This window comes from Jaculus jaculus, chromosome 16 (genome assembly GCF_020740685.1).
Source record: "Jaculus jaculus isolate mJacJac1 chromosome 16, mJacJac1.mat.Y.cur, whole genome shotgun sequence".
Taxonomy (NCBI): Eukaryota; Metazoa; Chordata; class Mammalia; order Rodentia; family Dipodidae; genus Jaculus; species Jaculus jaculus.
In genome coordinates, this window is record NC_059117.1 from 40,660,647 (window position 1) to 40,676,232 (window position 15,586).

At 43.2% G+C, this 15,586-nt stretch overlaps 1 protein-coding gene across 1 annotated transcript in view; it reads right to left on the reverse strand.

Annotated features, from left to right (window-relative positions):
- Positions 1-15,586, reverse strand: part of Jazf1 (JAZF zinc finger 1) — a 336,912-nt gene continuing 321,326 nt past the window's right edge. Inside the window, exons 4-5 of the mRNA XM_045136032.1 lie at positions 8,801-8,970; positions 1-2,380 (exon numbers count right to left, since the gene is read on the reverse strand). Coding sequence (XP_044991967.1) covers positions 2,204-2,380; positions 8,801-8,970 — 347 coding nt within the window. The 3' untranslated portion in view covers positions 1-2,203. The remainder of the gene's footprint in view (positions 2,381-8,800; positions 8,971-15,586) is intronic.

Genomic DNA, 15,586 nt, shown 5'->3' on the forward strand with positions numbered 1-15,586 from the left:
TTTATTTTGGGTCAGAGGCAGTTTATTTTAAATGTGATTTCATTTACATTTATTAAGCAGCTTTTTTTGACAAGAATTTTGATTAAGTTGCCTTCAGTTCTAAAACCTCTGTTGCTTTCATACTTAATGTGCTCTGTCCCCAACAAAACATATGAAAATATAATTTAAAGCACAGTTTTCACAGACACATTACAATACATTCACTATACACGGTATAACAAAATATTCCCATCCTTACCTGTTTAGTAATACTGTCACAATGAATAATAGAAGTTGGAATTTTTTTTTTTTATTGAAAGGAATTTAACATGCACAATGACTATTTTTATGAGTGTTTAGCTGTTGAATTACTGATCCAGCCTGCAGGTTTTTTGTGGTTTTTTTTTTTTTTTTTTGCACTAGAAGGAGCAAAGCTAGTAATTGTTAGCATAAAACTGGTAGGTAGATATGGAATAGCCAGGTAGGCCCTTCTTATGCACCAACTAGTTTATTTCTTAAGTCTGGATCACCCTTTTAAACACATGGGTTAATAACACTGTATTTGGGACCAAGACCACTCTTCAGAGATAGGAGGAAATTATTGGTGGGCAGTGTCAGGATTCACAATTTATGAAGGTAGAAGCTTACCCATCTGTTTAAAGAATAAACATGTTTTTGAAATGTCTAAAACATTGAGGAGGGACCCCTGCTTCCCCGCCATGTATAAGACTTCTTTAAACAAGAACCTAGGGAAAAAGTGATTTTACAGACAATTGGAGTTTGCTTTTCACCAGTTTGTATTGTGGACAGTTGGCTGTAACAAAGCAGTTTTATTGCATATTAGGCAACTGGTAAACTCTTGTGTTTAAAGAATAGCACTTGGGAGAAAAGAACACTCAAGGCATGATGGTACTGTTGGTGAATAAAACTTAAGGAATGATCTGTGTAAGTCACTCTTCATGGGTGATATCAGTCACTCTTTTCTTTGACTACATGCTGCAAGAAGCACTTAATTGTCAGTAAGGCTCATTTTCATATTCTGGCAAAATGTTTTCTAAAGCTAAACAGACATTTCCAATGATAATGCAGACATCTACAGTATGACACAGAAAGTGCTTTTAAAAGAAGTCTCAAAACAATGAGCATGAAGGGGCAATAGTGGTCTAACAAAAAGTTCTTTGAAACATGGAATTTATATTCAGATTTGCAACCCACAGGTCTATTGGGGCAGTATTTGTGAGAATTGGCGACACATTGTTGGCAATAGAGAACTACAAAGTGCTTTGAAACTTCATTTGAAGAAGCTGTAACGAAGTTTTACCACACAAATCTGCAGTTACAGTGTTTCCTAACAGATTTCAGGGAAAAGTATTTCACTAAACTAGTATCTTGGTCCACGAGTAACATTAGGTATAAACTAAATCCCTTGCACTCAGCAGGCACTCAATGAGGTTAAAGAGCGAACTAAATGTTTTATACAAAAATTCCATTGATAACACCAAAATGATTGCTAACTCAGATGGCAAGATTTTCAGCTTTTTAAAGGGCAAAGGATTTGCAAGATAATATAAAACACAAAAGCACACCTTTTATGCATGTTATTTAAATATGAAAATATTTTTAGCATATTATGTTAAACATTCTTATTTATAATTCCATTACCTAAAGTTTTTTTTTTTTTTTTTTTTTTGGTTTTTTGAAGTAGGGTCTCGCTCTAGCCCAAGCTGTCATTACCTAAAGTCTTTCTACTCACAAATATTAACTCCATCATGTAAGGCATGGTAATCAGTTTGATAATGAAGGTATTATTTTGGTTTTGAACATATGTGAGTTTCACATTACAATCTTGAAAAAAAATCTCAGTGCCAGCCCCTCCTCCCCCAGTCGATATCACTGCAATACAACTAAACAATATGCAACATGCCCTCAAGTTTATTTTGTTTGGGGGAAATGTGCTGAAGAACCTAGAGCTTTTTTTGTTTGTTTGTTTTGTTTAGCACCTTATATCAAAGTAATGAAAATGGGTATGATGATTACATGTGCAAATGTACAAAATCATTAATTCTACAAAGATACATCATTCCAAAATTACAGAAAATTTAAAGCATGCATTTAATTTGTTTTCATTAAAGGGTTGCTGAATGCTTCCCCTGAAAAAAAGGTGGCTGTTTTCAAAATCAGCAACTGCTGGTGAGAATTTCTTGGCACAGTTCTGACCAGCATGTTATTGCTGCATCTTCCTGATAATCTCAGCCGACACCGGGGGATGGAAATTGATTGTGTGGTGCCGCAGGCCCTGAGCTGTCTTGTAACTCTTTCCACACCGACATTTGAATGGTTTGCGCACACGAATCTGTGTTCGGTGACCATTCTTGGCATGGTACTTTATGCCATTCACATTCTGTGGAGAAAACAAACAAAAAAATTACCTGTTAGATAAGAGTCAGAATGTCTTGTGAACAGTGGTCCAGGCTGCAATAGGTCATCTCATCTCCTGGATGACATCTCTGTAGGGATGGAGCACTCATCATTGCGGCCCTTCAAGCTGGTTTGCCAGTTGTGGGCTGTATACACTGGCCTTACATACAGGTAACACAAATATGCTTGAGTTAGTCTGAAAATGAAGTATTGATTTCTTCATATTTAACATAATAAATGGGCTTGCAGGCCATGTAAAAAACTTAATAGGTATAGCTCCCTTGGTGTATAGCTTTACTTTTCCCTAAATCAGTTTTTCTACTCTGAAGAGAGTTAATGGACAATTCTACAAAAATATGCTTAGCATGACCAACAAAATCTTTTTTAAATTAATGACTTATTTGATAACAAGAGATAAAGAGGCAGATACATAGAACGGGCATGCCAGGGCCTTCAGCCACTGCAAATCAACTCAGATGCATTCGCCACCTTGTGCATTTGGCTTATGGGGGTACTGAGGAATTGAACCTTAGTCCTTTGGCTTTGCAGGCAAGTGCCCTAACTGCCAAGCCATCTCTCCAGCCCATCTTTCTAAAGCAAACATAAATGTTAGGGCAAATCTCTAAAAGCCTCTTAAAGGTTTTCTTTTTTCTTTTTTTAAATTTAGAAACTCTGTTTTACTTGGAGACATCTGTGACAACAGCTTCCCCACACTGCCTGGAATCTTTGTCTAGTCTCGGATGCCACAGTGAACCTATTAGGTGCCAATACTGTGTTTTGCTTCTGTATAGTGTGGGTGTCAACTTCTAAGAACCCACAGATAGACCAGATCCTATCTTTAGTGACCCACTTTCAAAAATGTACTCATGTTTATAATGTTATGTCACTGACTAGATTTCTTAGCATCCAGTGGTAAGCATCTTGTTAATGAGATGTGTAGGCTCCTGAGCATAGTCTATGTAAGACTTAATTCTTGGATTGACAGTAACAGGTACTGGGGGAATCAAACCTGGGTCTATAGGCTTTGTAGGCACGTGCCTTAACCACTTAGTCATCTCTCCAGCCCTATATTTTCCTCTTAAGAGACTTGCAGTGCATCTTGTATGGCAGAGAACCTGTGTTGTCTTTGTTAAGCTGAGGGTGCCCAACAGCTACCAAATGGCTATATTCATAGGCTCAAGATGTCCAGAAAGCTGACAGAGGATAAGCACTGCTAAACCCCTGACTCTGGGCACCTTCAGCCCTTCACCTCCCTGTACTGATCCTTTCTCAGTAAGTGTCTCATATCTTACTAAAGCATGCTAGGGGATCAAAGCTTAAAGGGTCAGGATATGGGGAGAGTGAACTAGTAGGATCAGACCTACTAAGATGGTAGGTGGTTAGATATGCCTACAAGTCCCTAGCTGTTCAGCCATCTCTGCTGAGCACAGCACAGGAGTAAAGGGTCCGTCCAACTTGAGTATCTAGCTCAGCAGAGCCTACAGATAACTTCAGCCCCAGCTGGTGTCTTAATTGCCCTATCTGACTTGACAACATCAGTTACCTTGAAGAATTTGTGGTAAATAAACTGAGGTTTGTGGTGGCATCAATCCTGAAATGTTTTCATCCTTCAAAATTACAGTGATCTGTCACCTTATCTGCCGTTTGGAAAGAGGCAAGGGAAGGAAGTTAAAAGAGCAAGGAGGTCACTAACAAAAAATAAGAACTTATGCTGGGCACCTGATGCCAACTCGAGTTCTAAGCAAGGAAAACTGACACCCTGAGAAGTGTGGCTGGCACTACTGCTAAACAGAACTGGAATGGAAACCTGGCAATGGTTAGGTATATCATAGTTACTAAATAGCTGGTGTCTTTGAAAATGTCTTCTGGGTATGGACTGATTCTGTCTAGTCGCAGTGATAGGTTGATACTTGTGCTAGCATGTAAAGGAAGGAGATAGGTCATGAGGTTAAGGGAGGACTAAGGATGGGTGGCAGTCTAACATTAGAAATTAATTATTGCCCTTATGGGATTTGGCTGCTCAGTGTACAGTGTAGAGGTTATCCCAGAAATTTAGTTAGACAGTCATCTGTCCACCACTGTTTGATCTTTGTTGTCAGGATTCCAACCCAGTATGTACAATAAGAGACATGTGTCCTAGGTATGAAAACCTTAACTCAGTTTCCTGAGGGCCTTTGTTTTGCTTCAAGGAGGGGATGGCGGTACCTGGGGATTTGATGAGGAAGCAAAGTGAGAAAACAGCAGCTGGAGAGGGAGGTGATAAAAGCTGAAACTACTAGTAGCAGCATGTTGACTCTTAGTAGCCCCAGAAAGGAGGATGGAAGAGAGGGGCACGTTCCTCACCTTCATAGGACTCAACATGGCAACAAACGCAAGGGCAAGTTAGGCCGGAACACTATGAAAAGAACCCCACCTCTCCCCATCATTAATGTGGATGCTTACGGAAGAGAATAAAGTGGGACAGGTACGCCACCCAGAAATATGTTAGCCTTTTTGTTCAATGTGTGTACATCAATACATCTCTTTTCTACTTACTTTTCCTTCCCTCACTATTAAATATTTCTTGAAAATAGTGACAAATCTGTTCTTTTCCCCTGTTAGAAGTTTAGCTTTTCCTAAAATTGTGCTCAAGACATATTCTAAAGGCCAAATTAGTAAATTATATGAACACATGGAAGGCTCAGATTATTTCCTGCCAAAGTCCCTGTAGGGCTTCAGAGGATCCAGAGAAAGGCCCAAGTGCCCCCTTGTGGAGAGACCCCCAAGCTGCAGAGCTGCTGACAGTGGGTAGGTTTCAAAGGTGGGTCTGCCTACCTGCTGTGTAGTCTGCGTGGACTCCGCAGAGCTTGTTCACCCTCACCACTAGAATGTAACAATTACGGGGCTGGAGCGATGGCTCAGGGATTAGGTGTACTTCCTGTGCAAGAATGAAGGCCTGAGTGGGCTCGAGTTGAGCTTTTCCTAAAATTGTGCTTAGGATAAATTCTTTTTGTGGTGCTGGGGCCTTGCCTGAGTTCAAATCTCCAGATCCCATGTAAAACAGCTGGACATGCACCTGAAAACCCAGTCCTACAGGAAAGCAGAATCCTACAAGCTCTGGAATCAGTAAAATGAAACTCCAGCTCAAAAACAAGACCAGAGCCAAGAGTAATGGAGTAGAACATCTGACCATCCACTTGGGCTACCACAGGCCAGCGTAAGGGGCACCACAAAGGCACATAATGTGTGCATATATCACACACAGCAAAATATTTTTTAAATTGTGAAACCTCAAGGAGGGAGGAAAAGCTGAAAGCACTTGAACATGATATTTATTTGAGAATGACAGAGAAAGAGGCAGAGAGAGAGAGACTGGGTACACCAGGGCTTCCAGCCACCACAAACAAAACTCCAGATGTATGCGCCACCTTGTACATCTGGCTTACATGTGTACTGGGGAATCGAGCCTTGAACTGGGGTCCTTAGACTTCACAGGCAAGCACTTAACTGCTAAGCCATCTCTCCAGCCCTAGACGTGATTTATACTTCCCCCGCAGGCAAGGTGAGGTGGGAGGTGGGTGTCACTGCTCTGGCCTGCAAGCAGAAGAGTGAGCTGCAGAGGTGGGGAGCACTGGGAAGAATGGGAACAGATGAAGCCCCTGCCACTGCAGGGTACCAGAGGTCAGCAAGAAACCCACAGTGGTCCTCTCTTGCTCTGTCATTACACCCTGACTGCTTGGTCCTCCAGTTTTCTATCTCATCTGGGACCTGTGATGGGTGCTGCAGAGGGGACCGTGGGCTGTAATAGTGTAGCTGCTGGACTCTGCACACATAGTCTGCACTGTAGCACCAGAGTTCTGGGCAAGGTCAAAAGATAAAAGTGGCAGTCAGAGAGTCAGGCAAAGGCTCCCAGTGGAGGAGGCATTTATGTGGAGTGTGCTTTAAGAAATAAGAGGTTGGGAGCTAAAATGCTTGCCACACAAACATGAGGTATGGAGTTGAGATTCCTGGCATCCATGTATGTTCTGGAGGTGGGCTTGGTGTTCAACCTATAATCCTAGCACTTGAGAAGTGGAGACAGGATAAGGATCCTGTCCAAGCCAAATCTCTGAGCTCTGGGTTCAAGGAAGAGACCTGCCTCAGTAAATAAGGTGCAAAGTAATTGAAGAAGACCACCCTGATCTCAGCCTCTGGCCTATATGTACATACACATCTGACACATGTGTACCCACATACCCAAATATGGACACACAACACATGCAACAAATAAAGTCACAATAAGAGGTACTGATAGAAGATAGATAGGATAACAGATAATACCACCCAAAAATGCACCTCTGACATGACTGTTGAGCTGAAAGCAAGTACAGATGAGTTTTCTGTTCTTTGCCAGATTGGGGCAGAGATGTATAAAGATAAAAAGCGATCCATTCTGCCTTCTCTTTCTTCCAGGGAGAACAAAGGTTTACCATTGAAGACAATTTAGACAGTGGCTTGGAGTCGGTAGGAGAATCGACGTTAACAAAACCGCTAACTAGCCTCTGCTGGCCACTTGTTTCCCTTCCCACAAGTCACCTCTGTCTTGTCATTCCTCTAAAACAATTCACTTTGATGAAGATGCTGCTAGAATTCAAAGCCAACTCTTTCAGAACCTCATTTCTTGGCTGTTTCTTGTGTATATAGATGAACCATACATATTCATAGACTTCTGTTTGCTTTTCTCTTACTAACCTATCTTTTGTGTCAAGAATCTACTATAGCTGTAAAACTTAAGGGAGAAAACTGTATATATTTTTTTCCCTGCGAAGGGAAGATGGCATCCTAGGCAAGGGAAAATGTAGGCTTGGATCTTCTTTGGGTCCCTCTTCCATCTCCTCTTAACAGCAAGTCTAGGAACTTAGGCTACCTCACTTCTCTCGGTTACGTAAATGGTGAGAAGAGCTAAGTACAAATCAGTGTTCAAGAGACCAAGTTGCCAGAGACTCCCTGACGCATCTGGGCAATAAACAAGATGGCAGCATTTCTGGGTTCTGCCCAATGCCACAGTTCACCTGTTCCACACTCTTATCAGTATCAAAGCCAACAGGCACACAGGAAAGATGAGTTGGCATCTGTTAGAGAATAGCACTGCTGCTCTAGCCGTGAACTCTCAGAGTCAAACAGCGAGTTAGGTGATGTGAAGCAAGGGCGACGAGGAGGAGTCGGGTGTCTCGTCTCGTCCCGTACAGCTTGACGTTTTGTTTTAACTCCACTCTTACCAGTACCAAAGCCAACAGACACAAGTCATCCATCTCCACCCTGGGATTTGCACTTGAATTTAGAAAAGACCATCTGGACTCTGCCTGATAGTTTAACAGTTCACAGAGGAGGGAGAACTTTGGGTTGCTTACCTTTTTGCTACATTTATGTTTTCTGCTTCTCTTTCAGCAAGGACTGGAAAGTAGTGAAGTTTATTTATTCATTTATTTATTATTCAGAGACACTTAGGGAAGAACAATGTAAGAAATGCTCATTTTATCAGTTTTCTAGCCTTAAAAATTGATCAGTGTGTGCGCTGGGTAAATTAGCATGCCATGAAGTCTACCTGGCATGTTTGTAGTTTTAACATTTCTATCTCATGGATGAATGTTAAAGAGCCTCTCATATTTTGTGGAAACGATGCAATTTTATGTTTTAAAATGCCCTCTAGGCCCCAACTCAAATACTGTAGGTAATTCTTTTGATTTTCTGTTTTGTTCTCTTTTTTCCCTAGTTTTCTCAACAGCTACCCAGCTCACCCAGTTAGGCTACACACACACCAGGTGGACAGAGTAGGAAGAAACTGAAGTGGGTGGTATGGTGAGAAAAAAAAAAAAAAATCAAAGCATTTTCTTCTCCTGATTCCCCTTTATGGATGGGGGCAGCTGGGGGTGGGCAGAAGGACACAGGAACTGCCACAGCTGGAAGGTAAACATCCAAAGGCTCTGGGAACCGTCTGGGGCTTTACGACCTACAGTACCGTCTACTGTGAGCCACCTGGAGAGCTGTCCACTGTGGAAGGTGTGTGCAAACAGGCTGAAGCTGCGGATGCTGTTTTTTGCTGTGCTGGGCATGCAGTTCCAGGCCTCAGGCTACACCCACCTGAGCCAGCGCTGGACCTTCTTACAGCCCCTGATATGACCTCGATTTGAAGATAAGGTTTGAAGAATACCAGCAGCAAATGATCTTTGACCTTCAGTTTCCATACGTATCAAAGAAGACCTCTGCCCAAACACAGTGAAGACTAGCCAACATCCTCGAGAGGACCGCACCAAGCATGTGTGTGAGGGCTTTGAACCCACCAATGCAGAATAGGCACCTGTCATTAACCCACTAGCTCTCTTTAGAACTGAGGAGTGTCTTCCTTACAAATGCAGTTATACAAGCAAAAAGACCCTTGTTTTACCTTGTATCTCTTTTTACATCCGGGAACCGGGCAGGCAAAAGGCTTTTCTTCCCCTCCATTCATGCACATGGAGCTGAGGATGGCTTCGGAGCTGATGGCGCTCTCAGTGGTCCAGGACTCATCACTGTCCGACTCCTCATAGTCCACCTCCTCCTCGTCGTATTCGCTGCCTGTGGAGGCAGAAGAGAAGCTCAAGGACTGTCAGTAGCTATTACCTCCCCAGGCGAGGCAGCATGACTGTCCTTGGAGAGGGCATTCCAGAACCTGAGGGACTGAAGTTACTCCCTAGGGCAGACAACGTGGGGAGGAAATGACTAAGTTGAAGACTTCCCAACAACCTATGGCTAGGAACTGACTGATCAAGTATTTCAACTCAATCCTGAAACATGATAGCCTGTGTTGGCAAAGGCTTAAAAGCCCCAAGCATAATAAGTACCTAGGACAGATCTTTCTCAGCATGCACATAGGCTACAGCACGATGTATCAGTTCTCTCGATTTTGTGCTTTAGCCTAGCAACTGCGAACAGTGTTGGGAGAGAGCTGTATTTTGTGCTTTTTAGATATTTGTACTTATGAGGGAATACATTTTGGTCTGTTAGCTTTTTGCATGTGATCTGGGATGTCTTGAGAGGATATTGTAGAGGTGAATGGGTGTTACCCAAGCCAGGGAGCATTGTTGGAGGGGATGTACAGACATACCAAGAGCTCTGAGTACCCTACAGCATTAAAATGCAGGTGCGGCTTCTAGAAGAAAACCTGTTTTCTTCCATACCCATCTCATGTAATTTCCAGCCATACACACTTTCTGCTAGATCTGACTCATCCTATAACACAGCTCAGACTGGAGGACAAAGTCTTTTATTATATTCCTACAGGTGGAGGGCTCTGCCCAGAGCTGAGTTAAGAGTCAGCTTCACTGACCTCCATTAGGGCAGCAAGGCTGGGAAGCCACCTGGCCAGCGGCAGCATTTGTTTAAAATGAGACCCAAAGCCATTTATTTTGTACTTTTGCACAATACAACCCTGAAGGACATAATTCTACAGATCATAAACAGTGTAAAATAATATGTTGACAAGTCCTAATGCATTTACAAGCCCCACGGAATAAATAGGAATTATAGCACAACATTAATAAGAATTATATGGTAGCAATTACAGTTGTGAAATCCATCCCCAGGTGTGAGGCTAAATTGCACCAGGGCCTGCCTGGGTGCTTCACGAGCTCACTCTGCAACATCAATTATTTCAACACCAAATATTGGCACTTTTATTGGGTTTCATTTTAATAGGCATTAATAAGACTGTTTGAAGAGTAGTTGAGCCAGGAACCAAGGACGCCAGCATCTAAGGCTGCACGTTGGAAGGTTCTAGGAAGAAAGGAAGGAAGAGGAAAGGACTGCACATTTATTGAGTGCATATTATATTTCAGGAAGGTTAGGCATTATCTTATTTAATCCTGCAGTAATCCTACAAGGTGGGCATTCCTGTCACTGTCATACACGTGAGGAATCGAGCCTGGTGAGGTTATGATACCCACACACTCTCAATTATCTATTAAAGGATGTCACTTTTTCCTAGGTTGCTTCCCTGCCCCAGTGCCAGCTTCTGAGGTGTCTCTCAACTTTCTTCAAGTTGCTGGGTTTTTTACCACTTACCATTCAGGTAGAACTCAGTATGTGTTAAAGCCTGCTAAAACCTCTTGGGACAGAGGCTCGGGGGCGGGGAGGACATTTTGGCAAAAATGGGGCTTTGGAATTAAACATGGATTTCAGTCAACCCCAAAAGTACAGCAGACTTGGAAATGCTTGCCCTAGACAACACAGTGCTACCCGACCACAGGTTTCCCAGTCTGGCCCATGAGCAAGTCTCTCTGAATCTGTTCCTAAGTGGGGCATTGCTTAAGACATTTTACTCTTAAACAAATGCCACATGCTGGTGTCCTTTTACTTGCTTGTTAGAAAACTATAAATGCTACTTTGCAGAGCTCTTCCAGCAGGACTGCAGAAAGTAAGAATGACTAATTTACCCATCTAATTGGGCTAATTTGTCAACCTGAATACCAAGAGCCATGCTGTAGTTTCAAGTGGGAGGGGGTAGGCCATGCGCCTCTCTAATGAAGGCCCGCAGAAGAGAAAACTTCCAGGCTGCACTGGATCAAACGGGAATAGGCCCTGAGTGGGGAGGGGTCACTGCGAACAGCGCCTGGAAACCACATGGCCTCAGCCCCCAGCAGGCCAGGCTAGGCCCTCAGAGTGTGGGCGTTTGGGAAAGAAAGGTGGTACTACGGCAGCACTGTCACAGGTACAGAGGGACATCCGTCCCCTGTCACAGTCACACCATAGGTTCTTGGAGTACTGTGTGCAGCTAATCATCTCCCTTGGCTGTGGCTTGAGATGGGCCTGTTTATATCTAATTCCCAGAACAAAGAGCAGTTGCAGACTGGGTTCCTATGTTGCCTCTGGTTAGCTGAGGGACAGGTGTCTATTTTCCATGAAATTGATACAAATCTCTTTCTTGCAGGTTTAAAGATTAGAATTAGCCTAGAGAGCATCTGGCATAGGAGGACTGACATGCAGTAAGTGCTCAAAAATGAAAACAGTATAAGAAAACCATTTAACATTACATATGTATGTCACATATAATGCTTTTAGAAAAGCCTGTTTTGAAACTAGGTTTTAAAAAAGCATTGTAAAAGGGGGATTAGGAATCCTTATTAGAAGAACACAATTCAGGAGGGATGCCATGGGAAGACAGACCCTGCCTGCTGTGGCTCCTCAGTGCTGGAAGATAGGTCTAGCCTCACCTCCCATCTCCAGAGAGCTCACTATTTAGGTTTGGGCCATACGTATGAGTGTTGCCATTAACAAGCTATATGAGCCCAAGAAAGTGACACCAACTCTCTGAGCTCCAGATTCCTCATCTATAAAATGGGCTAAGGCTGGAGAGACGGCTCCCTGGTTAAGGCACTTGCCTGCTAAGCCTAACAATCTGGGTTTAATTCCCCAGTACCAACATAAAGCCAGAAGCATAAAGTGGTGCATGTATCTGGAGTTTTGTTTGCAGTGGCTAGAGGAGGACCTGGTACGCCCATTATATGTCTGACTCTATTTCTCTGTTTCTGTATCTCTCTACTTGCAAATAAATAAATAAAATATTTTTTAAATGATTCACTAAAATCGGCTAATAAGCTGGGTATGGTGGCTCATGCCTTTAATCCCAGCACTTGGGAGGCAGAGGTAGGAGGATCGCCATGAGCTCAAGGCCATCCTTAGTCTACATAGTGAATTCCAGGTCAGCCTGGGCTAGAGTGAAACCCTACCTCAAAAAAAGGGGGGGGTCAAATAACACTTTGATTAATGCCATTCTCACTTTTGGTTAGAGAACCTTCTTTTTACAGATGGCAGCAAGTACCAGGGAGACCCAAGAGCCATCAAAATGACAAGAAGAGAAAGTCCACTATCATACTGGCCAGAGCTCAGGGAGCATTCCAGAGGTAGTGGTGGAAAGAATATGAGTGCTGCTCTCAAAGCTAGCCAGAGAACTGTCTCTATGGAGATGGTGGTAGACCTCAGCAAAGATCAGGTGTGGTGGCATATGCCTTTAATCCTAGCACTTGGGAAGCTGAGATAGAAGGGATTGTTTGAGTTCAAGGTCAGCCTAAGACTATATACTGAATTCCAGATCAGCCTGGGTGACAGCAAGACCCTACCTAAAAAAAAAAAAAAAAAGAAAAAGAAAGAAAGATCCAGAGGCACCTAAGAGCCCATCACTGAAGTAAACTTAAAACGTACCCAATATGGCTCAGGGAATTTTGTGGAAGAGGGGGCGGAAAGATTGTTAGAGTCACAAGTTGGGACATAATGCACAGAGCCATTGCTTTCTCCCCCCTAACTGACTGCTGCCCCCAGAATGCATGACCCACAATCCCCATGAGGTTGACCTGCACCCCAACAAGGAGGGCCCCTTTGGAAAAGGCACAGGGATGAAGGAAAGGGTGGTAAAGGTATTGTTCATATATTAATTATGTCCATAACTAATATAAAAAAACAAATATTCAAATAAATAAATGGGCTGGAGAGATGGCTTATCAGTTAAGGCTCTTGCCTGCAAAGTCCAAAGGACCCAGGTTTGATTCCCCAGTACCCACATAAGTGTTTGCAGTGGCTGAAGGCCCTGGCACACCCATTCTCTCTCTCTCTGCCTCTTTTTTCTCTCAAATAAATAAATTTAAAAAAAAAACTCAGCGAAGCAGAAAATAAGAGGCTTTTGAGAGCTCAATAGTAAAGCAAATTTCTATCATCATCTTCAAGGCTCAGAGAACACTGCAGAAACAAGGGGGAAAGAATGTAAGAGGCACAGGGTGTGTGGTTGTACTCTGAGGTGCTTGACACGGACTGGCGCATCAATGACCCCACAGAGGTTACACAAGACTAGCATTGTTCTGTGTTCATCAATACTTTTTGAATATTTTTCAGTTATTTGTTAGAGAGAGAGAGAGACAGGATGAATGAGAATGGGCGTGACAAGGCCTCTAGCCACTGCAAATGAACTCCAGATACATGCGCTACCATGTGCATCTGGCTTACATGGGACCTGAAGAATCAAACCTGGGTCCTTAGGCTTTGCAGGGAAGCACCTAAACTGCTAAGCCATCTCTTCAGCCCCCTCATTAATATTTTGACATGTGCATAGAGGAGGACAAAAGGGAGGTGACAACAAAGCAAAAGCAGGACTACCCTGAAAGAGGAGGGGCCCCAGAGAATGGGGCAATGGAAAGGGGACAAAAAAAAAAGGATGAAGGAACAGGGACACGATCAAATCACTGTATGTGCAAATATTAAAGTTCTCAATAAAAAAATAAAATGGGGCTGGAGAGATGACTCAGCTGTTAAGGCATTTGCCTGCAAAGCCTGATGATCCGGGTTCAATTCCCAGTACCCATGTGAAGCCAGATGCACAAGGTGGCACATACATCTGGGGTTTGTTTGCAGCAGCTAGAGACCCAGGTGGCTCACTCTCCCCATCTGTTTTTGCAAATAAATAAACAAAAGTTTTAATGAAATAAAAGGAGCTAATAGTAGTATCTACCCTGAAAGCTCACTGTAAAGAGGAACTGAGCTCCAGTTTTTAGAAGTACTTAGAATGGTAAACATTAAGGGAATGTTTGGTAAAGGAAGAAACAAAATGTCACATGAATAGCTGGGTTTTTAAAATAGAGGAAAATGTGGGTATATCCACATCTTGCAATACCCAATGTTCCCTTTTCATCAGACAGATTAACTTCCTGAAGTGGCCCTGTGGAGCAGTAGAGAGGTGTCCGATTACATGTGTTCAGAGTCGATGTCTACCCTGGCTCCACTCCAAATGTTTGTTGTTAGGTCTACATTGGTCCTGCAGAAAACGTCTGGGGCCACAAAATTACCTGCTCTCTTCCAGACATCTTGAAACTCTAGAAAGGGCTACGTCCCATTCTGAGACACAGATACGTTTGAGCCAAAGCTCTCTCCTTCCCTTTAATTTCTTCATGTTCTTCCAAAAGAGGAAAAGGAACCTTGGCCTCACTCGCGGTCAGTTCTCCTGTCTCCAGACCGCTTCCATGTCCCTAAAGCGACTAGACCTTCACGGGGGAATTCTGCACCCACCCGGCGGCTCCCAGCAACGAGCGCTGCAGAGACCCTGCCCAAGTAGAGTGCACACACATACTTTTTTTGTTTTTTGAGGTAGGGCTTAACTCTAGCCCAGACTGACCTGGAATTCACAATGTAGTCTCAGGGTGGCTTCAAACTCATGGCGATCCTCCTACCTGTGCCTCCCAAGTGCTGGTATTAAAGATGTGTGCCACCACGCCCAGCTCACATACATATTTTAATATAAATGCCATACAAGCATGCACTCAAATTGCTGTATAAATCATATAAGCACAGTAAAAGGTGTAAAAACAATACATCTTAACATATGTGTTAACAAATTTTGTTTTAGTGTTGGGGACAGAGCCCAGGACTGTGCATACTTTGCCACTTAGTTCAACCACTAGCACTTGTTCATTTTTATTTTTATTGACAATCTCCACACATACAGACAATACACCATAATCATAATCCCCTCCCACCACCTTTCCTTTACCTCAAAAAACAAACACGTATGTGTGCACTCTATTTGGGCAGAGTCTCTGAAGCGCTCGTTGCTGGGAGCCGCCGAGTGTGTGCAGAATTCCCCCGTGAAGGTCTAGCCGCTTCTGGGACATGGAAGAGGTCTGGAGACAGGAGGACTGACCGTGAGTGAGGCCAAGGTTCCTTTTCCTCTTTTGGAAGGACATGAAGAAATTAAAGGGAAGGAGAGAGCTTTGGCTCAAATGTATCTGTGTCTCAGAATGGGACGTAGCCCTTTCTAGAGTTTCAAGATGTCTGGAAGAGAGCAGTTATTTTCGTGGCCCCAGATGTTTCCTTCATCCCTTGCCTATCCCTCCTCCACTGAATCCCTTCTTTCCTAGTCTCTCTTCTCTATTTTGATATCCTTTTGATTATGCAGGTTTTGCATAGGTAGCTTCAGCCACTGTGAGGCCATGAATGTCAAGGCCACTTTGTGTCTGGAAGACAGTACTGTAAGCACGCCTTTGCTTCTTTTGGCTCTTACATTCTCTCTGCTTCGTCCGCAATGGTTCTTGAGCCTTGGAGGGTATGACAGAGATGTCTCATTTAGGGCTGAACACTCCACTGCCACGTTTTCACTATGTAGTCCAGGCTGTCTTTTTAAACCTGTGACCTTCCTGCCTCTGCCTGCTGAGTG